The sequence below is a fragment of the Mustela lutreola genome, chromosome 16 (assembly GCF_030435805.1).
Source record: "Mustela lutreola isolate mMusLut2 chromosome 16, mMusLut2.pri, whole genome shotgun sequence".
In the NCBI taxonomy this organism is placed as follows: domain Eukaryota; kingdom Metazoa; phylum Chordata; class Mammalia; order Carnivora; family Mustelidae; genus Mustela; species Mustela lutreola.
This window is the reverse complement of record NC_081305.1, coordinates 44,888,189-44,910,920: the sequence shown is the minus strand read 5'-3', so window position 1 is coordinate 44,910,920 and position 22,732 is coordinate 44,888,189. Positions and strand designations below refer to the sequence as shown.

Here is a 22,732-nt window from a genome sequence, read left to right as displayed (position 1 = left end):
GAAGAGGGATATGGGGGGAAGGAAAAAGAGGAGGGAGATGGGGTAAGGGAAGAGACAGATGGGGAGGCAGGAGGAGGGAAATATGGGATGTGGTGATAGCTGCAAGGAATGTGACCAGGACAGGGCAGGCTGGCTGGGTGAAGGGGTCAGGCAGGAAGGCCTAAAGGGTGCTCCCACCCTCCCCACCAAGTCCTCTCACCACAAAGCACCCACCTTGGCCATTTTGCTCTTATTGTCAGCAGTCAGAAATGACATGTTGTTGATCTCATTCTGGACCACGAAGTTCTGCTCCTCGCGCTTGAAGTTCTGGAGGGAGAAGCAGTGTCAGGATCAGCCACAGTGGTGAGGGTCTTGGCAAGGAGGGGCAGAATGGGCAGGAACTCACGTGGGACTTGGACCAGTAGATGAAGATCTCGCCCACCATCCGGAACAGCTCCTCAGCGCTGGGATTGGGCTCCGTCAGCCAGTGCGCCCTAGATGGGCAGGGAGGGGGCTGGCGAGGGATGGGGGCAGGGACCCCCTCTGAAGGGGACGCCTCACAGAGAGCTCTCAGGGGACGGGACCATCCAGTGGGAGGGATGGAGTTTTCTAGGGTAATCTGGCCACTTGGATGATTTGAAAATCTTAACAATTCTTTTTAAAAAGGGATTCTTCTATCTCTACTTTTTTATGGAAACACAACATAGTCAACTTGATGAACCAGTACAAGGTGAACACCACCCAAGTCAAGAAACAGAACACTTCCAGAACCCAGAATTATCTCCGTGCCCCTCCCAGCCACTCTTCTCTCCCTCCCCCCTGACGACCCTCATCCTGAACATGAACTATTTTTGTCTGTTCTTGAATGCTGCAGAAATAAATGATAATGTCTGGAATTTTCCTGGCTTCTTTCAATCCGATGTTTTTAAGATCCACCCACATTGTTGTGTGTTGCAAGGGTTGGCCCATTTTTGCTCCCATGTAGTATCCCACAGTGTGAATGCATGATTTACTTGTTCAGGCTCTCTGACCCAGGGCTCTGCCTCTGGGGTACTGACCCTAGAGCAGTACCTGCCTCCTGAGCACAACCATGGGTGTGCATGGACTTATCTAGCATGCGGACCATGGCTTCCCATGTCTACTCCTGTGACAGACATAACTAATTGATCCCAGTCTCCCACAATTTACTTGTTCAGGTTCTCTGACCCAGGGCTCCACCTCCGGGGCACTGACCCTAGAGCAGTACCTGCCTCCTGAGCACAACCATGGGTGTGCATGGACTTATCTAGCATGCGGACCAGAGCTTCCCATATCTGCTCCTGTGACAGACATAACTAATCAATCCCAGCCCCCTTTCTTACAAAGCCCTGCTGCAATCTTTGAGTTTTCTCCACCAGGATGGAATCTGGAGTTGAAACCTATTTACTAACCCCAGATCAGGCTGCCCCTAGGAGTGAGTAATTCTTTAAATAGTGCTTCTGATTTTAGAGGGATGTTGACAACTAACTGACACCTGCTCTTGCTTTTATCTAAAGACCTGTTTCTGAGGGAAGCCAGGCTGGCTGGCTCTGGGCTGTCTCCCCTTCCTGTCAGGGACGGAGGAAGGCCTGACTATCGGGCCCCCGCCACCTGGGCCTGGAGAAGGTGCTGGAGGGAAAGTGGGGCTCCTGATGGCTGACACAGCAGCCTCCCAGGGGCTCTGCCTCAGTGGGTGTAAAGGAGCGGAAGGGGCGTGCACACCAGTGGGCTGGATTTTGTGGGGCCAGAAGCAATGGTGGGGGGTGGTCAGAAGGCTGGGTGGGCTCAGGTGAGAGTCGGAAAAAAATAATAGTCACTCAAAAGGTGGGGGGTCAGGTGGGGTCAGGGAGGTGGGAGGTTAGGTTGACTGTGCACGGGGATGGCTGGGGACACGCTGACCTGTTGTTGTCCACATAGCGGATGAGCAGTGGGTAGAGGGCGTACAGGTCCCGGCAGAGCACAGAGAACTCATCCCGCACCAGGAGCTCGCCCTCCTCCGCTTCGGCCTTGGCCTCCAGGCGCAGCTGCTCCTCCTCAGCTACCACCTTCCCCGCCCGCTTGCGCAAGCGCCCAATGGTAGGGATGAAGTGGGAATGCAGAAGCTCAGGCCGGGCCCGGCTCACAATGGGCTGGGCAAACACTGCAGGAGCAAAAGGGGGGTGCAGGGGACTTGCTGCTGGCCAACCTCAAACTCTGGCACCTGACCTATGGCCTTTGATCTCCATCCTGACCTCTGCTCCCAGCCCATGATTCCTGACCTATGCCTGGGACCCAGCAGCTCTCGTGGACCCCAGCCTGACCTCAGCTTCTACCTCTGATCTCATTCCTGACCTCAGGCCCTGACCTCTGACACAGCCCTCAATCCTTGGTCCCAGCCATATCCCTTGACCTGGACCCAGCCTGACAGAAGCACCTGACCTCTGACCCCAACAACTGAGTCATAACCTGATACCTTACTCTACTCTTACTCTTACTCTACGACCTCTCACTCTAGTCTTTTACCTCTGACCTAGCCCAAACGCAGAACCTGACCTCACCGCATGATTTCTGTGATGCCTGGTTTCTTATTCCAGCCTCTGACCTCTGCTCCCGATCTCTGCTCCCAGCCCCCAATCCCTAGCTCGACCCGATTCCTGATACAGAACTTCTGAGCCAGGGATCCCAGCCCTTTAAAAACTCATTTCTTGACCTCTGACCTACAGCCCCATCCATATCAGGGACCCTGACGCCTGACCTGGTTTTCTGACCCTTTGTATAAGGAACCCATGCCTCTGACCCAGCTTCTTACCCTCTCCAAGGCTCTGGAAATTCAGAATCCAGTCTGGAGGACTCTCAGGACCCATCCATTCACCCCAGACCCCATGAACCTGAGATTCTGACCCCTTGGGATGACCCCTAGCCTTCTGACCCTGAGAAAGCCTAGACTCCAACTTCTCCCAACTCCCAGGAAACCACAACCCCGAGATCTCCCTCTCAGACCCTCAGATTCAAGGGCCTGGGGTCCAGGACATTGGCCCCAGCCTCAGGAGCCCGGTGCCCCCCAGACCCACCGGCCAGACGCTTCATCCACGATGCCTCGTCAATGCCCAGGTTGTTGACGATGATCCGCAGGATGTTCCCCAGCAGGGAGTTGAGGTGGTCAGAGGTGACCGCTGTGCAGGGCGGGGGGGCCCCTGCGGGCAGGGCAGGGGGTGGCGCCTCGGGCCCGCGCTCCCACCAGCGGGGCAGGTAGCTGCACAGCATGGGCAATGTGATCTCGATGACGTGTGGCATCTCCGTGTAGCGGGCTCCCGACTCGGCCAGCACACCGATGTCCGCCATAAGCCGCTCCAGCACTGGGATGTCAGGACACATCTCCTCCACGCTATTGGGGAGCCCCAGGACTGGGGTGCATGGAGGAGTCAGGGCGCTCTCACCCATCACCCCCAGACCTCAGTGTCTGTACCACGAACCCGGGCCCCCCACAAGCTCTGGAGTGCCCCCAACCTGGGGAATCCTCAGCCCTCAGAACCCAGACTGGATCACACTGCCCCCAAAGAGGGCTCCTGCCACTCCGGGGCCCTGTGCTGGGGAGAAGGTAAGGCCTGCCAGCTGCCCCAGCCCCATGCCACTTACGGGCCCGCTCCCGGGGAGACTTGGTAGTGTACACTGAGCAGGCATTATACTCATTCAGCTGAGGCTCCAGGAACGCCACCGGCATAGCTGCTGCAAGACGGGCCAGGCACTCCCCCAGGGCTGGCCGCAGCCTGGAAAAGGGGGCTACTTAGCTCCCATGCCCCTCTTTCTGCCTGCTCCCGGGTCCCAGCCTCTGTCTCCACAGAAGTGTCTCTCCCCAGAACTCTCCTGAGAGGAGCTGCCATTACCGAGGACACCAAGGTAGTCTTTCCCCAGGGCTTTTTAAATGTCTTCTTGCTCCAATGGCTGAGCCCAGCTCAGGAGACCCCAGCCACATAGCCACCACCAGGGGCCCTCCCCAGTGCCCCCAGCTTGCTGTGGCTCCCGTGTACCACACCCTGCCAGGGCAAGCTCGCTCCCCAGTAGGGAACACCTGCCATCCTGGGCAGCCAGTGCCTGGGGCCTAATTTGGCCCCTGAGCCAGAGGCGGCCACTTCCTTCACTGGCTTTCCCCTGAGTGACCTCATGTGGCTGCCTCGGTGAACTGCAGCTGTCACTAAGCCCATCTGCTGTTGAAGCTTTGAACATCTCTCCTGCTCCCTCCTTTCCCTGAGCCCCACAGTACCCACCCCAGCCCCCAACTATGGTTCTCTCTCCTTACTTTTCTACGTAAGTGTTCTTGGTGGTTCCCAGAGAGTAGATACTGCACAGCGTTCGGTAGCAAGAGACCTGGACGTCATCCACTGAGGGAGAGATGGAGGGCGAAGGTCAGGGACGCACCTATCACACCTGTGCTCCCTGCCCTCCTCCCTCGTCTCCAAATACTGGGTAAGAGCAGGGCTGTAGAGCCAGCCTGCCATTTACCAGTTTTGTGACTTGAGCAAGTACCAACATGCTCTTGGCCTCAGTTTCCCTATTTGTAAAATGGGGATAATTATAGTATCTTCCTCGTGGAGTGGTTGTGAGGATCAAAAGAGTTAATGCTTGGAGGCAAGTTGGAACGTGGCACACAGCAGGCACTCAATAAAGGCTAGTTGTTCCTTCCTTAGAGAGGAGTCACAGGTCTCTTTGATGATAGTGCTGTACACTCTTTGCAGAAAAATGCAAACAAACACCCAATCCCAACTATAATTTGAGGTCATCTACCATCCCCTGCCCCCCCCCCCCCGGCCACCCACCCAGGTTAGGAACCTCAACAACCTCACAAATGTCATGGGACCCAAAGAGGTTAAGGGGCATGTTCTAGATGCAAGTCACTACACAGGCCTAACAACCAAATACAACAAGGGAAATCTGACTGGATTCTGAATATTTTTTTTTAAATCAAAGACATGTGGAGGGTAACAATGAAAATTTAAATACAGTCAGGTCACGTGGTGATGATGATACTGTGATTACGTGACAGAGACGCAGGGATCCGGTGTCACGGTGGATGCAACTCACATTCAAAAGTTCAACTAAAAGGTTTATAAACACTTTCCACCCCTAAAGTGAAAGGGTAAGTGAATGGGGCAAATTGTTAACAATCCTCTTCTTCTGACTTTCCTGGATACTTTGAAATTTTCTAAATAAAATGTGGGGGTGGGGGAAGGACCCCACCCAAGCAGAACTTTTCTTACTTTTATCAAGAGGTTGTGATTTCAAATCAACAGTGAGCTGAGACATAGCCCCACTATCTGCCAGTCCTCACAGCCCACTGGCCCTCTAGCCCATCCTGGACACCTTCCAGGGTATTCCCTGAGCCTCTCACAACCACCAAGTCCCAAACTGACCTTGGCATCTCCCTCAAACTGATTACTTCTTCCAACCCCTGTCTCTTGGAGGCCCCACCATCTGCGGGTCCCGGGCCAGGGCCTTGGGCCTCCCTCTGGCTGCCTCCCCGCCACAGCCCATCCCCTCAGCCTTCTGAGCGTCTGTCCCACCAGCTCCACCTGTCCTTCCCCTCCTTGCTCCTCCATAGTCCAGGCCACATCTGGCAAGGCTCTTTTTTTTGAGTACCTGACAACCCCCTGGGTGTTGTGTCTTGCTTGTGTCTCATTAACCAAAGCACATTGCTCACTATTATGTCCCAAGACCCCAGGCTGGGTCACATACCGTATGTGCCCCTTGGGAGCATACACATGGCACACACTACTAATGGACTCCCAATATCTCCTCTTAACATTTTTCTGCTCTTTTCTTCCTCCTCGTAAGAGACCTCCAATATTTAGCCTGACACACGACCTCCCAGAATAAAGGCCACTTCCTAGCCTTCCTTGTGGTGACATGCGGCCACATGCTAAATCCTGGCCAACCAGATGGATGTCAGCAGGAGTGATGGAGACTGCTTCTAGGTCTTTCCTTTATAAGGACTGCAATGCCCTCCTCTTCACTTCTTCTCTTCTACAGTCTAGAGTGAAGATGTAATGGTGTGCCATCCCGGGCCACAGGCCTAAGGAGTGTATTTCCAAGATGGCAGAGTACAAAGATGGAGGACATCTGGGCTTCTGATGTGCTGAGCCACTTACAACTAGACCATTACATGAGAAAGAAATACCCTTCCTTCCTGTTTCAGCTACGGTGATTTGCGGTCTTTTTGTTAGAGTGGCTGAACTCATACCCTCACTCCCTCATTTGTTACCTACCAATTCACTTGGCTCAGAGCAATGAATCCACACACGCAAACAGCCGGGCACATGGGGAGGGCTAGTGTTGGGTGAATTGGCCCCCCCACCCCCGCCCTTGGGGCCAGGGCCCTTACGGATGACGTCGTCTCCGAACTGGTGCTGGGCAATGTGCTGGAAGAGCGTGGTGAGGACGGGCAGCAGGGCCACGGTGGTGTAGGTGAGGTTCTGGCCCACGCCCTTCACCTGCGTGCGCGCCTGGGACACCTTCCCCAGGCGCAGGTTCTCCACCATCTTCTCGATGTCCTCTGATGCGCTCTCAAAGAAGGAGCGGAGGCCAGCTTTCACGATCTCGGGGCCTGACTTCATCACTGTCCTAGGAGGGAAGCCGGGGTGCACCAGTTCTAGAATCTGAGATTCTCGATTTCGAAAAGCAGAGAACGGGTGGGAGTTGGCACCATGCCCCATACCTTGCATCCAGGGAGCGGGCCAGGATGTGAAGGCAGTTGACCACAGCCGGAGCATCTGTCCCTGGGAAAGGAAGACGGGCCAGGGTGGCGGAAAGGCTAAGAGGGCAGTGCCTTCTTCTAACTCCCAACTCAGCCCCAGGTCCACCTCCACCTAGACCCCAAGAGGTCCCTGTCCTTCCCTAAACCCACTCTGCCTGTGCCTCTCCCAACCCAGCCTGGACCCTCTGGGCCATCACAGTCTGGTGATGAGTCTATGTCCCTACAGGCCTGGGGGTTCCATGAGGCCAGGGCCCAGGGCTGTCCCAGTCACAGCCCTGTCCCCAGGATGACCCCACCCATCCCCAGGTGGGGAGAAAGAACGCAGTGAAGCTTGTCCAAATCAAGGCCTAAACCAGAACTCCTTCTTCAGGGTGGGGCTGGCGACTGCAGGGAGAGAGGGAGGATTAAGGAGAAGAGCTGGGGAGCAGAGCTACTTACCGAAGAGAGAAACTCGGTGACGGACAAGAGCAGCAAGCTTGCAGAAGAGGCTGAAGAAAGGGACAGAAGGACAGGGGCAACAGGTAGTGAGGATATCGAGGGACAAGAACAGCAGTGATGCAATTAAAGGGCCAGGGACAGAAGACAGAACCAGGAGGACAAGGGATTTTGGGGAAGAAATTGAAGGGTCAGGGGCAGAAACGGGGATACTGGGAGCTGAGGCTGGTCTGCCTTTCTGACTGGGTGACCATTTGCCTCAAAGTCCCATGTCCTGGGAAACCCCTCAGGCCTGGGCACAACAGGACAGCTGGTCACCTTCACCCTTCAGTTCCTTCTGCAGCTAGAGTGGTCAGCACCCAACACCCAGTACAGAGCCCCTAAGGTCCAAGGATGGGCAGAAAGGGTCCAGGATTATGATACTGTGAGGTCAGGGGGCTGGTGACAGGTCACAGCATGACCCACCTGGTGATCATTTCCTTCTCCTTGTTGGAGGCATGGCCGCCACTGCCCAGCACTTTGGCCGGTGTGGACAGGAAATAGAGGCAGTGGTTGGTGAAGTACTGGTTGATCAAAGGGAGCAGGATCTGGGGGGTGGGGAAGAGATGAGGGGCACTGAGTGAAGGGTAGGGGAGCCCACCCAGTCCCCAGCCCCTCCAGCTTCTGAGCCCACCTCTCACCTTGGCAAAGAACTTAATCTCTTGTTCATGTGGAGACTTTTCTACTCGTCCACTGCTGACCACAGCCTCTGGTGGGGGAGGGGAAAACAGGGGTCATAGTGGGTTCAAGGCTGGGGAACTCAGGGCATTCCAATGGAGGGGTGGGGGACTCTAGGGCAAAGGTAGGAAAAGATGGGAGACTAATTCTTGGTTTAAAGTAAACTCTGCTGCCTTTGAGGTGAACCTCTCTCCCCTTTCTCAATTGATCCCCCTAACTCCTTGATCAAACCCTTCCTGAGGCTGTAAATGGGGAGGACAAACTGGGATGGGGTAAAGCTATAGGACATCCCTTTCCTCACGGGTCCTTTTCTCCTTGAACTTTGATATTTGGCACTGAATAAGTTTGGAATAAACAAATGAATGAAACCAGAAGTCAACATAGACAGATTCGAATTGATTTTAGAGTGGAAATCAATTTCAGATAATAAAAATGGTGACAGTAATAATTAATACTACTATTAATGCTGGATCCCATTATTAAACACTGGCTATGTCACTGGCACTGTGAGAAATGTGCTTATCTAATTGCCTCCCAGCTTGGAGAGCTGTATAGTCGGTACCTCACCTTCATTTTACAGACAAGGGAACTAAGGTGCAATAACTCAGTCTGGGTCACCCAGCAAGTAAGGGACAGAACTGTGGCCGACTATGTGGTGCCTCAGTAGGGAAACTGAGGCACGGAGAGGAAAGGGAGTTGCTGAGAAGTGCTCAGAGCAGAGGATCAGTGTGTGGGACTCGAGGTGAGATGTGTAAGAGTGAGTCCTGCTGTGTCACTCATCTGAGGGAGCCTGGGGGTCTTGGGTGGCTCTCCAGGGGAAGCTGGGAGGGATTCTAGGGGCCAGCTGTGATTCTTAATGGGACCTAAGAGGCATGTGCAGGGCACACCAACAGCCTTCATGCTCAAGAGAGAGCCAGGATCTTCCCAGTCCTCACCCTCTTTGCCCCTAAGCCCACAGTCTGTCCCCAGCGCAGCCAAGGGGAGTCTGTGAACACCTGAAGCAGGTCACCGTCCTCTCCTGCTCAGAACCCTCCCATGGTGCCATTCCACTCAGGAAGCCACAGTCTCCCCATGCCTGCAAAGCCCTACGTGGTCTTTGAGAGGGCAGAGGGCACCTCTCTGCCCTCATCTCCTCACACTTTCTGCCTCAGTCAGTCTGCTTCAACCACTTGGGCTTTGGGTTACTCACACCAGGGACCTCTCAGAACTTTTGCACTGGCTGTTCCTCTACCTGGAATATTCTCCTCAAGCCTCCAGCCAGCTCCCTCCCAGCTCCTTCGCAGTCTTCTTTACTTAAATTTTAACCAGCCCCACTTTCCCCCACTCCTAATCTTCCTTAGCTGGCTCTAGTGAATTCTTCTTCCCAAAACACATTAGTGTTTTAAAAACCTGTATAACTGTCTGAATGCACCACAGAAATATAAATGCAGGCGGACAGGGATCTTTGTTTTGTTCACTGCGCTCACCACCTGGAACAGTGTTCTCAACACTTGGAACAGTGTCTGGCACAATAATGAGATGGGGGAGGGAAGGAGAAAGGCATGAACTGGGGCCTTAGGGGAAACAGCACGTATGGACGGAGTTCAGAGGACCTCCTCCATACCCAAATGGGCGATAAATTCCTGGGAGATGTCCATCCAGCGCAGCAACTGCTGCAGGAAGCCAAAAGCAAATCGTTTCTCAATGGAAGACGTGTCCAACTCCATGTCCTTAAGGCCTCTGCGCGGACAGAGAGGAGTCAGCCCCGAGGAAGGCCCACCCTGTCTCCCAATCTCTCCAGTTCCCTTTCTGCTTCACTAGGCCTTGCCTCTGCAGGCTTCTGCTCCACCACATATACCCCTCAAGTTTCGGGATGCTCCCTGGCCCCGCCTTCCCTCTCCACGCCCCACCTTCCTGGCCTCCTCCCCACTTCTGTTCCCGTCTCCAGCCCAGGCCCCGCCCCTTAGCCCCTCCCCTCAATGGCGTCAAATTGCCCCCCAAGCCCCACCTCTCTTTGCCTCCTCCCCAGGCCCCGCCCCTTTAGTCCCTCCTGTCTCTGACAATCAGGCCCCACCCCTCTAGGATTCCTCTCCTCTCTGGCCCCTCCCCCACGCGCCCCAGGTCCTACCCCACGCCCCGCAGTCACCTTCCTTTTCTGGCCCTGCCTTGCTACCCCAGCCCAACTTTTCCCACTTTCTGCCTTGCTAGCTCCTCCCACATTCCCCGCCCCCGCCACTCCCCCCCCACACCCACACCTCAGCTCCCCCACGCCACCCCCCAACCCCCCGCCAGGCTTGCAGCGCACATGCCTGGTGACAGCATAGCCGTTCATCTGCAGGAACTTTAGAAGCTCCTGGGCCTTCTCTCGATCTCGTGCCTTCTCCTTGGCTGTGAGTGTGTCGTAGGGGACCAGCAGAGGGTGGGTCCCACCACCTGGAACAGTAAAGACCAGAAATCAGAGGGCTGATGAGACCCAAGCCACTTTCAAGCCACTCTACATCGTTCTTGTAGCTGAGGGCATGCATAATTACAGCAATAAAAACAGAGGTAAGAATAACCAAAACATGGTTTTCAGGTGATTGTCATCTCCTCACCACAACCCTATGGTAGTAGATGCTACTACCAGCATCTACTGGGGAGGGGCAGGGTGAAAGCAATCGTTCAAAGTCACACAACTGTAATCTAGACCCTTATGACTCTGGAGCCCATGACTAGGGAACTTTGGTGATGGGATGGGATGGGATGGGATGGGCGCCCTCACCTTTGGCCTCCAGCTCCTGCTTCTTCTTCCGCCCCCACGTGTTGTGGTAATTCTCCGCCAGCTGTTCTGCCATGGCCTGGGAAAGGACGAAAGATTCAGAGCCCAGACTCAGAAGATGCCCTCCCCAACCCCAACAAACACCTCCATGCCCCTAGATAAAAGATCAGGGCTCTTTTTACCTGCAGCTCCCGGGACAGGGTAACTCCGCTGAGGTCGGGGGGCTGGGGGCTGTAGCCTTCTCGCGGATCATAAGTCTGGGAGGACAAGGGAGAGATGGGAGGGCTTGATGGGCTAGCAGGAAGCCTGGATGGCAACACAGTTACTCTCTCCAGCTGGCCCTAGACCCCCCGTTCTGCACCCTCTCCTTCAGGCCCTGTCTCTAACCCACGCCCTCCTCTCCTCTGCCTTTTGTGGTTTTCCAGACCCAGGCCCACTCCCTTTCCAGGTCTCTCAGCCTTGTGCAGTACTCTGCTCCCGGCCTCCCCATTACGATTACCCGATTACCCGACCCCACCTTCCTCCCTTGGCCCTTCTCTCTCAATCACACCTCCTGCCTGGCCCCGCCCTCGCCTGGCCCCGCCCCTTAGTTTAGCCGCTCACCACCCCCATTACCCCCGACCGACCACGCCCCAGCCTGGCCCGGCCTCCACCTGGGCACTTTGGGATATCTTCCGCGTTTTCTTCTTCTCTGTCTTCTCCTCTTCCCCCTCCCTGGCCTTCTCTATCGTCCATTCCCAGGCAATCATGGCCTTCAAGGACTCCTTGATGGGCCAGCGGTAAATCTCTTTGTCCTAGGGCGGACAGAAAGGCAGAGAGTTGGAGGGATGGGACGGGAGGGAGGTGGCGGTTGGAGCCTTACTGGCTGGCCTCCGGTGTCCTAAGAAGGGAAAACCCTCCACCACGTGCTAGGAGAAAGTGGTCCAGCTTGGATTCGAACCCAGGTCTCTTACCCGCTTTGTGACAGAGGCTCCCAAACCAACCCTCATCCCATTTTACACACGAGACTCAGAGAAGTTAAGTTGCATTGTCAAGGAATCAAACCCCATCTTTCTAATTCTTTCTAAGAGAAGGAACACTACAAGTCCGGGGTCTAGAGGAGCCAAAGTTCACGGAGGAGGAGCCCTAACCTGCAGTCCCAGCCAGATCCGAGCTGATGAAGCAGCCTCTCTCTTCCCTGAACACCCAAATTTGGAGGTAACATTTTTGGACCCCTAGCACTGGGCCCCAAACTTGCTCACCTTCTCTGAAAAGGTCTTATAGGGCCTCAGCATGGGATGGGTCTTCAGTTCCTCATCTATGTTCTCTCCATAGGACCAATTGTTCTGGATCTGAAGGTGGAGAGGGGACAGGGAGGGGCAGTGCCACTATGGAGCTGAGGGTGGGGGAAGGGTGAGGGGTAGGGAGCAGCTTGGGGGACTCCTGGGGGACTCCCTGGAGGGGTTGAGGGTTCCAGGGGAGGTTTGGGGTCTCAGGAAAGTCTGGGGCCTCAGAGAAGACCTGGGTCTGGGGGAAAGCTGGGGTCTTGAGAAAGACCGGCAGGAATGGGGGTTGCTGGGGAGGGGAGGTCTCCAGCGCTAACCTTGTCGAAGGCCCACTTCTCATGCGTGTACTCCGCAAACTTGTTAATGAAGGAGTCCAGCTTCTCTGGGATGATCACACTATTGGGTGGGTACATAGGGTGGCCAGATGTTGGGGCTGACCCCTCCTTCCATGTCTGAAACCTTCTTCTCCTTCTCCCAGCCCCTAATGCCCACCCCACTCCTACCCCCAGGCCTCACTTGAGGGTCTCCACAGGCCGAGGATCGAAGTTGCCTTCAGCGTCCACTGTGGCCTTTTTCTCGGCCTTGGATGAGTATGAGGCATCCACGTAGTCAGGGGGCAGGGCCCCTGCGATGGCGCACAGACAAGGCATAGCCATGCGGTACAGCTCTGCGTCATACTTCTGTGGATACCACGGGTAGGGATGGGGGTCACTGCGGGTCTGGGTGTGCCTTCAAATCTTGGAGCCCTAGGACCTCAAACTCCACCTTTCCAACAATCAACCCTCCTCCCTGAGCCCCCACACATCAATTATGGTGTCCCTCCCTGAAACCCAGACCTCAGCCTGCCTGACCCTCCAAACCACCCCTATATCACCCCTCTAAGCTCCCAAACTAGAGACCCAACCCTTCCTCCATTAAACCAGAGACCCAACCCATAGATTCTTCTGGATCCAAACCTGCCCAATGGGGGCTCCCTCTCTGAACTCCAAGTTTGGGAATTTCATTCAGGATCCCCCAAGTTTGGGGGTGTTGCTTTACACAAACAAACCCTCCAAACAGGCTCCTTTCAGCCCTTCCTCCACCATGGGCCCAGACCTTATGCGCCAGCGAGTCAAAGATGCCCCAGAAGAGTTTGCGAGTGAGGTGCAGCTCTTCCTCGGAGGTGACCCCAAAGTTAGCCCAGCCGGTGGGGAGGCAGTAATACTTCCAGCAGCGTTCATAGTGGTTGGTGAGGAGCTGGGCGGGAGCAAGAGGGGACATACAGATGGGAGGCACAGAGTAGATGGCGGGCAAAAGAAAGGTCAGGGAGGCCAGGGCTGCCTGGGCCTTGAAATTAGGAAGACGATCTGGATTATGCAGATGATGCTAATGAGGGAAAATGGTTTGCTTCTTGGGGAGTGGTTTGGGTCCATTTACTATGTAAATTTACCCTTCCAGTTTAGAGTGGAACTGCAGCCAGAGCTGGATTTGCCTGGTGTTGCTTTACACAAACAAACACGCTAATATTAACCCATAGGTATAGTTGTGTGCAAAGTGTGAATGGACATATGGACGGAGTGATCTGTGCGCCCATGAAGGACCACGGCAAACAAACCTGGGCAGAACCCCATGCAAATATATGGTGATTGGGAACAAGGCCTCCATATCCACTAGACAAATTTGAAGCAGGAGCTGGTTTAGATGTATTATGTAAAACAGTCATATCTGAGTTGGAGGTATCTCCTTATGCAAACCAGCAGGCAAAAAAAATATTATAGGAGAGACCGTGCATATATTCCGAACAGTTGGGGTGGTATTTGTTCCAATCAATGCACTCATTTGAAAAGAGCAAGGTACTTGGTCTGCACCTGCACATAAGCATGCTGATTAGGAAAAGCCGAGTACTCCCTGCAAACATACGCTAATTCAGGTGAGACCTGGCTCCCTGTTAGGCAAATCAAGCGCCAATGAGGGAGTGGCAGAGGCACCCGTGATGCCACACGGCCCTCCTGGAAATTTAGTATCCCAGTGAGAACGCCAGAGAGGTTCCCGTGGGGACACTGCCCTCACATTCTGTGGGTTCACTGGGCTGGGCGGGGGGGGGATACCGGAGCCCAGAGGCCCCAGGGCAGCGCAGGCTCAAGAGGGCCCGTCCTCACCTTGAGTGGCATCTTGGCGAACTCGTTCAGGATGGGCACGTCGAACACCAGGCGCCGCAGCAGGTGCTGCAGCATGGACGGCCGGATGTACCTGCGGGGACACGCACCAGGGGCAGGGGCTCACCCCCAGGCCGGCTGCACCCTGCGGCCGGCCGCACCCCCTACCCCCCGCCGGCCCCACGCCGCCCTGCCCGCGCCCCAGCCCCACCTGCAGAGCGCCATGAGACAGTCCTCGATGACGTCGCGCTGCGCCTTGGTGAGCGAGCGGCCACGGGACAGGCGGTACACAGTGTGCAGCATGGAGTCCACCATGATGGCGCGGTGCTCTGTCCCCGCGAACAGCGGCGCACACTTGGTGATGAGCGGCAGCACCGCCAGGCACAAGTAGCGGTTCAGCGCCAGCGCCATCTCTGTTGTGCTGAAAGTGGCCTGGGACGCAGAGGAGGGGCGCTCCTGGGGTGACCCTCGCTTCAGATACCCTCCACCCGCCGCCACCTAACAGTATCCCCCACCGCCTCTATTATTACTTTGAACTATGCAAAATTTCAATAGAGAAGTGGAGGAATCAAGGAACGAACCCTCCTTATCGAGTGGGCTGTTCTGTAGATACTGGTCCAACCACCACTTTTCTTCCTGTCATACAGCCCTAGCCACCTACAGCTTCACGCATGAATACTGAGATATGTATCTCCATTCAGACAAGTGCTTCTGTTTCACATCCCAGGCGGCCACTTTCACACCCCACAGAATTAACAAGCATGCAAAATTCACGAACAGCTTTCTCCAATTGTCTCAAAATCTGCTTTATGTTTGGCTGGGATTGCTTGGATCCGGCCACCTAGAAGGCCCCATAATGTATGTATCTGGCTGCCGGGTCTCGGGTCTTTTCACATCTAATTGTTTCCTCTTCCATTCTTTTTAATACTATTTATTTGCTGGAAAAACTGGATCATTTATCCACTGGAGTTTCCTACATCTTGGGTATGGCTGGCCACAGCCTGGTGGTGTCCTTTAACTTGTGCCTCTGCCCTCGGTCTTTCTTTTCTTTCCTGTGTTTAAGATTTTTATTTATTTTTTTATTTTTTAACATAATCTCTACACCCAGTGCAGGACTCGAACTCACAACCTCAAGATGAAAAGGCACATACTCCACCAATGTAGCCAGCCAGGCACCCCTGCCCTTGGTATTTCTGGTACACTGGTAGTTATAGAGCCAAGTTGCAATGTTCCCTTTCCCAGTTAGTAGCCAAGAGTTATTTCTCCAATCTTAAGAAGAGTCTTCTCTCAGCCAAGGTCACCTGTCCAGCATATCATCATTCCTCTGTCTCCTCCATCACCAGCTTGTGTAAAGAATTGTTGACACCCACTGTCCCCAATACCTCACGTGTCAGACCCTCGTAAACCCCCTCCACTACAGCTCTTCCCCACCACCTCACTGAAAGTGCTCACTAAGCTTACCAGGGACCTCCACTGGCCACAGCAGCCATCAGTTCTGTCCTCATCTTACTGGACTGTGTCCCCTTCCATAATCAAACTGTAACTATTATATATCTTATATTCTTATTATAGTCTTATATTATATTCTTATATAGAAAGGGACTATATAGTCCCCTTCTATAATCTAACTGTAACTATTATATATCGATATAACTATTATTGTTGCTGTTGTACGCAAGTCTGTCTCCTTGGTGGAGCCCTCATTAAGAATGATGATTTTTTAAATAAAAAATGTAAGATGTGGGGCACCTGTGTGGCTCAGTTGTTAAGCGTCTGCCTTCAGCTCAGGTCATGATCCCAGGGCCCTGGGATTGAGCCACTCATGTGGCCCCCTGCTTAGCAGGAAACCTGCTTCTCCCCCTCCCTCTGCCCCTGCTTCTGTTCCCTCTCTCACTGTGTCTCTGTCAAATAAATAAATAAAATCTTTTAAACAAAAAGAAAGAAAGAAAGCTAGGTGAGGTGTTGGAGAGTTCCACCCACCCTTGCCTAGAACTGAGGGTTTATCTTGGCTTTGTTTTCTATCTTGATGGCGTGCGAGGGTGGGTTGCGGGGGGCGGGGGGTGAAGACTAGGATATATACACAAGCCCAGAACAAACAGAGGTAGGGATGCTATGGCCACACCCATCTCCCTGTCCTCTCTGGGGGCAGGGAGGGTGGCTACAGGGCTCACCGTGTCTAGCGAAGCGGCTGCCCGCATGTCAGGCAGGAACCCCACATCCAGCACATGCAGCAAGAAGTCCTGGTTCTCGATACCATACACGCGGTCCAGGAAGAGCACCATGGACGCCTTGTGGTCTGGCACAAAGGATGCCGACATCTTCGGCTGCACCAGAGCCCCATCTGTGGGCCAGGAGGGCGGTGGGGGGTGGTCAGGGATGCCCTTCGGACCCCTCTACTTCCTCCACGGCAGCCCTCCCTCGCTGAGTCCTGCCCCCTGTGTACCTTTGCCCAGGGTGGGGATCTGCAGTGGGAGGCTGATGATGCCCACAAGGTCGTCCAGCGGCACGAGGGAGCGCAGGATGGCACGGATCCGCAGGGCCTCTCCCTTGCCGGCTTGGATTAGCTGGAATAGGGAAGTGGGCACATCATCGGCCCCCTGGGCCTCATTTGCTCATTACTTCATCCATCCCTTCCTGACCCACCGACAGGTAGAGCGGAACCCCTCGTGGGGCAGACTCTAGAATTCCTGGCCCGGACTCCTCTGCCCATCCTTCTCCACCACTGCCCTGACCACCCCTGGCCCTCATTGCTCAATCTCCCCCACTGGTCTGGGAGCTCTGGGAGAGCTGGGCCTGGGGCTGTCTTGGTTCCTGGTGTGTCTGTCCCCAGCACTGCCTCACCTAAGACCCCCACAGAGCTAGAGTTCAGTCAGTGCTGTTGAATGCCTGACTGAAGAGGTTCAAGGTTGGCCCTGCATGCCCCTCCCTGTCCTTGGATATCTAGGTCTCACGTGCATCTCCGGCGCACAGCGTCCCAGTAGGTCAATCAAGGCAGCGTAGAAGGACATGATGGCGTGTCCCAGGTGCACCCGGTTCTCCTCCGGGGGCTCCTCACCGAAGCTGCAGGGGAAGTGGGGGCAGTGTTGGGGAGGTGGCCAGGGGCTCGGAGAAGGGGGGCCCATTCTGCTGAGAAGGAGGCGGGAGACTCACTGCTCACGCCGCCGGTCCCTACGGACGCCTGGGCCATCGCGCGCCGGGTCCTCAGAGATTCGAATGGCCTCTTCGATGGCGGCCAGCAGCCCTGAGCCGCCCTCACCCCGCAGGGCAGGCCCGAAACACTCAGGCTTGCGGATGAGCAGCCGCACCACCACGTTGGCGTTCTCCTCCACGCTCTCACCTGACAGCCGGGTGGGGTCGAGAAGCCTTGTGAGTCGTGGCACTGGAACCCCAGCCCTGGCAGCCCAGGACCCAGCACCTCTAGGATTAACGCCAGCCCCACCCCACATCCTGCCAACCCCGCCCACCTGGGAGATCCCCACCCAGGCTCCGGGGTGGCCCACACCCCCCAGAGAGGCTTTGATTGGCACCCCCAACCCCCTGCCCTGCCACTGCCAACTCCTGACTCACCGTTGACGAAGACAGCGAAGCGCAGAAAGTCCAGGTAGCGCTCCCCGCCACATGGGTTCCAGCCGATGTCCGGGTACCCTTTGGCCAGGAGCATGGGGCAGCTCTGAAGGCCACAACCCGCCAGGTAGGATACCACCTGCGGGTGAAGGGGGGCTCAGCCGGAGGCCAGACCCACACCATTTCCTACCCAAGGCTCACATGTCCCTGCCCATCCATGGAGCTCTGCAGCCGGATTCATTTCTGGATCTCTCAGCAAACAGTAATCCTCCTTCTCCACCCTCATCTCTCACCTGGACCATCCCGGGGGCCTCCATCCTGGGCCCCCTGCTCTTCCCCCTCCCTCTCCATCTATCCATGCCCCCTATCCATCCTCACCCCCGACAAAGTGCCCCTTCCCTGCTTGGAATACTCCTGTGGCACCATCTCACTGACGGTAAGACCCAGAGCCCTCTCAGTGGTCCACTAAGACCCTCTGCCCAATCTTCCCTGTTACCTCCCTGCCCTCACTTCCCACCACTAAGCCCTTACTCCCTCTGCTCCAACCATTCTGGACTCTTTGCTATTACTCAAACTCATGAGGTTCACTTCCATCTCAGGGCCTTGGCACTGGCTGTTCCCCTGTCCAGAATGCTCTTCCCCCTATGCCCATATGGCCCCTCTCCTCCTTTAGAGCTTTACCTGAATGTCACTGTCTCAGTGAGGTGATCTCTCATCACACTCATCTAAACTTGGACACCCTCCTGACACTCAATGTTTTTATCCCCAGCTTACTTTTTTCATTTTAACTCTTGTCACTAGCTAATACACAATGTATTTTACTTACTCATCTTATTTATTATGCATCTTCCCAACTAGAATGTCAGCCCTGTGAGAACAAGGATTTTTGCTGGTCTCCTTAACTGTCACAGCCCTACTGCCTTAGTCCTGGTACAAAGTAGGTACTCGGGAAATAGTTGCTGAATGAGTAATACTATAATACCAGATAACTCTTCTTGAGTGCTTATCATTTTATAAATGCTTTCATGGATTAACTCATTTTATCCTGAGGATAACCTTATTCTATTATTACATTCATTCTACAGATGAGAAGACAGACGCCCAGAGAATTTAAGTCATGGGTCCAAAAACAGCAGGTGCCCCAAGGGGCCAGGTAGGGGCCAGGACTCCTGCTTCCACACCTTCTCCAGGTCCTGCTCTTGCAATGCCAAGGCCAGCTCGTTGTTGTCGATGACGGAGGCAGCTGCCACATCCAGAGGCGTGGAGCCCTGCATGCCTGTGAGGGCGAGAGGTGGGGAGAATGCTCTTCAGAGGTGCGTAGTTGACAGTGTCACTACGCTGTCTCTCTCACCTCCTCCCAGAAGCCCTCCTTGATCACCCCTTTTACAGCCTAGGTCAGGTGCCTCCTCTGACCTGACCGCTCTGGGCTGTCACTGTCTGTCTCCCGTGCTGCACCATGAGCCCTGTGAGGGCCAGGGCCGGGGCTGTCTGGGTATCCCCAGGACTGCTTCTCACAGGGCTATAGCCTAGGGATGGGTTTTAAGTGAGTGTTTGCTGAATGACTGAGTGAGTCAGCAGAGACGGATGTGTGGATGGACCTCCAAGAGTGGGCTGTAGGGGACAGTGCCCCAGCCCGGGCTCCAGGGTTCTCACCTAGGCCGATGCCACTGTTCTCCAGCAGGTAGCTCAGGTGGTCAAACATGGAGCGTTGGTTCTGCCGGCTGATGCGACAGAAATAACAGAGGAAGCGGCAGCAACTTGTCACCATCTTGGGGAAGCGGATCTCCTGGGCAGGCAGATTGGGCTGGTTGTTAGTGCTTACCCGCTCTCCCCCACACCGTGGCCCCCTGGCCTGAGCTCCTCAGCCCCCACAGGCCTCTTACCTTGGATTCGCCACCACCCCCGAGGACATTCACCATGACCTCCATGACCGTCTCGTGCATGCCCAGGGCCCGCATCAGGTTCGGGTGTTGGTAAAAGACTTTGTTGTTCATGATGTTCCTGTGAACGGGGAGAGTACATGGAGTCGCCAGGGGCCAGGTGGGGCCCAAGCCCAGGGAGAGCCCCCAGACCCTTGGAAGAGTCTACTGGGATAAACAGTCAACATTTACTAAGCTTAAGGTGCCTGGGTGGCTCGGTGGGTTAAAGCCTCTGCCTTCAGCTCCAGTCCTGATATCGGGGTCCTGGGATCGAGCCCTGCATTGGGCTCTCTGCTCAGTGGTGAGCCTGCTTCCCCATCTCTCTCTGCCTGCCTCTCTGCCTACTTGTGATCTCTCTGTCAAATAAATAAATAAATCTTAAAAAAAAAAAAAAACCCACACATTTACTGAGCTCTTCCTTCATGCCTGGCACCATCCCCCTTTATGGATCTGAACCCATTCAATCTTTATGTCCACTCTGAAAGGCAGGAACTATAATTATCCCTATTTTACAGAAAAGGAAACTGAGGCATAGATCCAAGGTGGACACCCCTAGGGCAGGGATTCTTAACCACGTTGCACATTGTATTCCCCAAGTGCCTAGAAAGGGCATGGCACAGAGTAGGTGCCCAATGAATGCTTGCTGAGTGAAGGAATGAGACACCCTTGACACTGACTGAGCGCCCAATACCATCATGGCCATTGTCAATAGCATTATGATGTGCCTGAGCCCATGGAAGCTTCATCATGACTCTACGAGGTAGCCATGGTTCTTCCCTAGCTTGGAGATGAACACTGAAGCTCAACGAGGGTAAATCTTGTGCTAAGAGTTGCAGGTGAGTAAGAGCTGATACCCCAGGGGTTGGATGGAGAGGGGAAGGGAGGGGACATAAGCCAGGGATATGGGCTAGCTATTGGGAGAAGTATATCACCCCAAGGATGGGGCAGAAGTGGCAGAAGGAGCCATTATTGCATTCAGGGGACATGAGCCAGGGGGACAAGCTGGAGCTAGGAGGGGGCTCCTCCTTCCGGGGGAAGATGCGAAATCCAGGGAGGGGGCAGGGGCTCACCCAATGCTCTGGATCATGAGGTTTTCCTCCTGGGGACCCATCTGCACAATAAGCAGGGACCGGATCTGGCCGAGGCACTCAAGCAAGCTCATGGTGTCTTCCACAGATGATGGGGAGATGGTGTATGCCCGGGGCAGGGCACGCAGCAGCTCCCCGAGTCCGTCGTACTGTCGGTGCAGGAGGCTGAACATGGCCCGGACGAGCTCGGGGCTCTGCACGAAGTCCTCTTGAGCCCAACGCACCACTGTGTGGGACACCAGCTCCTGCAGTGACTCTGGGAAGGGAACGTAAGTGTCAGAACACCGCCAGGTCAGGGCCTTGAGCCAGAACAATGCAGAAAGGGCTCCTCTTCCCAGAGGGCTGCTCAGTTACTAATGCCCCGACCCTCTACCTGCCAGAAGTGGGCAGATTCTGGAAGATTTTTTAATTTTTTTATTTCCCTAATAGCTTCCCTGCTCTCTTCACCCTAATACCTAGACAGTAAGGGCCCTCTAAAGCTTTCAAGAGGAAAAAGAAGATGTATCACTTCAAAATACCAGAGTATATTATAAGCACCTTTGGAATATATAATGCACCTTTGAAATCATAATTCCCCTTGTTCTGTAAAAATACTGTTGATTTTTCAACAAAAGAGACAACAGACACAAAGAAAACCTGTGGACTTTGGTGTCATTTGGAAATGATGTCAAAATGAACCGTTTTATTCTCCTTGGCCATCTCCCTGGGACTCATATCTCCTACATCCAGCATCCATTTCTTTGTCTCTCTTTCTCTCCCAACCCTTCTCCTTCCCAGGATTTCTGGGAGAAAAGATAGATGTCTCACATGTTTCAGCATTAAGAGAAACCTCCATGTACTGGGACTGAATGATGGTGTCAATTCATAACCTTTCAGTGCTAACCTTTCAGGGCCAGGGGCAATCTGGCCCTGCCCCTTCTGACCTCATCTCCTGCCCCTCTCCCCTTGCTTGCTGTGCTCCAGCCACACTGGCCTTTAAGCACGCCAAGGATGTTTCTGCCTCAGGGCCTTTGCACTGGCTCTGGCTATTCCCTTTGTACCAATGATCTTCCCCAGATTTTTGCATACTTCACTCCCCAGCTCTGACCCCTCCACCTTCATCCCTCTCACTTCTATCACTCAACTTTATTTTTCTCCTTAGTCCCCATGGCCACCTGACATGGTAAGTACATGTATATGTGTATCTGTTATAACATGCTAAACTCCTGGAAGGCAGAGATTGTGATTCTTTCCCCCTACAGTATTCCCCAGCCCTGCCAACAGTGCCTGCCCCATCCCTGCCCCACCCTAAAGTTCCCAGTCCTCACGGGGTTTGCTCTCCTCAGCTGGTGGTTCCTCCTCGGGTTTCTCCTCCTTCTTCTTCACCAACCGTACTTTCTCCAACAGGCTCATCAGACGGCTGCCCAGGGTGGCCTCTTCCTCTGGTTCCTCCTCCTCCCCCTCCAGCTGAATTCCTGGAGTTGGTCGAAGGGAGAGGGTGTCATTCAACTCTGTGTTTATTCATCTACTCATTCACTTCTTCAATGACTGGTTCATTCATTCCTCCTTCAGGTGTGAATTCTTGGGTTTTTCATTTATTTCTCCATATGTTCTTATGTTTGTTCATTTATTCATCCTTCTAAGCATTTTAAATGTCTTTTAAACTATTGTAAATAGGTCTAAAGAACTAAAGGAAACCATGTCTAAAGTATTAAAGAGAAGTATGGGGGCGACTGGGTGGCTCAGTGGGTTAGGCCTCTTCCTTCGGCTCAGGTCATGATCTCAAAGTCCTGGGATCGAGCCCCATATCGGGCTCTCTGCTCAGCGGGGAGCCTGCTTCCCCCTCTCTCTCTGTCTACCTGTGATCTCTCTCTCTCTCTGTCAAGTGAATAGATAAAATCTTAAAAAAAAAAAAAAAAGACAAGAGAAAGAGAGAGAGAAGTATGATGACAACGACTCCCAGAATAGAGAATAGTATTAAAGAGGTAGATCATATAAAAATAACCATATAGAAATTCTGGGGCTGAAAAGTACAAAAACTGAAATTTCAAATCACTAGGGGGTACAATAGCATATTTGAGCTGGTGGGAGAAAGCATCAGGGTACTTTAAGGTAGAACAATAGAGGTTATCTAGTCTGAAGATTAAAAAAGAATGGAGAAAAAATGAG

General features: G+C 54.0%; 1 protein-coding gene across 2 annotated transcripts in view; it reads right to left on the bottom strand.

Moving 5' to 3' along the window:
* The window catches only part of RYR1 (ryanodine receptor 1), a 108,096-nt gene that overhangs the window by 45,802 nt on the left and 39,562 nt on the right, over positions 1-22,732 (bottom strand). For both annotated transcript variants that reach the window (XM_059152534.1, XM_059152535.1), the window contains exons 38-69: positions 21,892-22,038; positions 20,567-20,840; positions 19,461-19,578; positions 19,231-19,363; positions 18,759-18,853; positions 17,581-17,716; positions 17,164-17,350; positions 16,965-17,073; positions 16,457-16,577; positions 16,185-16,354; positions 14,225-14,445; positions 14,017-14,107; positions 12,974-13,114; positions 12,395-12,558; positions 12,196-12,274; positions 11,855-11,944; positions 11,267-11,407; positions 10,796-10,870; positions 10,617-10,692; positions 10,165-10,288; positions 9,480-9,595; positions 7,840-7,907; positions 7,625-7,746; positions 7,163-7,212; positions 6,686-6,746; positions 6,353-6,591; positions 4,274-4,355; positions 3,613-3,743; positions 3,048-3,380; positions 1,897-2,137; positions 386-473; positions 214-306 (exon numbers count right to left, since the gene is read on the bottom strand). In XM_059152534.1, the coding sequence (XP_059008517.1) occupies positions 214-306; positions 386-473; positions 1,897-2,137; positions 3,048-3,380; positions 3,613-3,743; positions 4,274-4,355; positions 6,353-6,591; positions 6,686-6,746; positions 7,163-7,212; positions 7,625-7,746; positions 7,840-7,907; positions 9,480-9,595; positions 10,165-10,288; positions 10,617-10,692; positions 10,796-10,870; positions 11,267-11,407; positions 11,855-11,944; positions 12,196-12,274; positions 12,395-12,558; positions 12,974-13,114; positions 14,017-14,107; positions 14,225-14,445; positions 16,185-16,354; positions 16,457-16,577; positions 16,965-17,073; positions 17,164-17,350; positions 17,581-17,716; positions 18,759-18,853; positions 19,231-19,363; positions 19,461-19,578; positions 20,567-20,840; positions 21,892-22,038 (4,316 nt within the window). The remainder of the gene's footprint in view (positions 1-213; positions 307-385; positions 474-1,896; positions 2,138-3,047; positions 3,381-3,612; positions 3,744-4,273; positions 4,356-6,352; positions 6,592-6,685; positions 6,747-7,162; positions 7,213-7,624; positions 7,747-7,839; positions 7,908-9,479; positions 9,596-10,164; positions 10,289-10,616; positions 10,693-10,795; positions 10,871-11,266; positions 11,408-11,854; positions 11,945-12,195; positions 12,275-12,394; positions 12,559-12,973; positions 13,115-14,016; positions 14,108-14,224; positions 14,446-16,184; positions 16,355-16,456; positions 16,578-16,964; positions 17,074-17,163; positions 17,351-17,580; positions 17,717-18,758; positions 18,854-19,230; positions 19,364-19,460; positions 19,579-20,566; positions 20,841-21,891; positions 22,039-22,732) is intronic.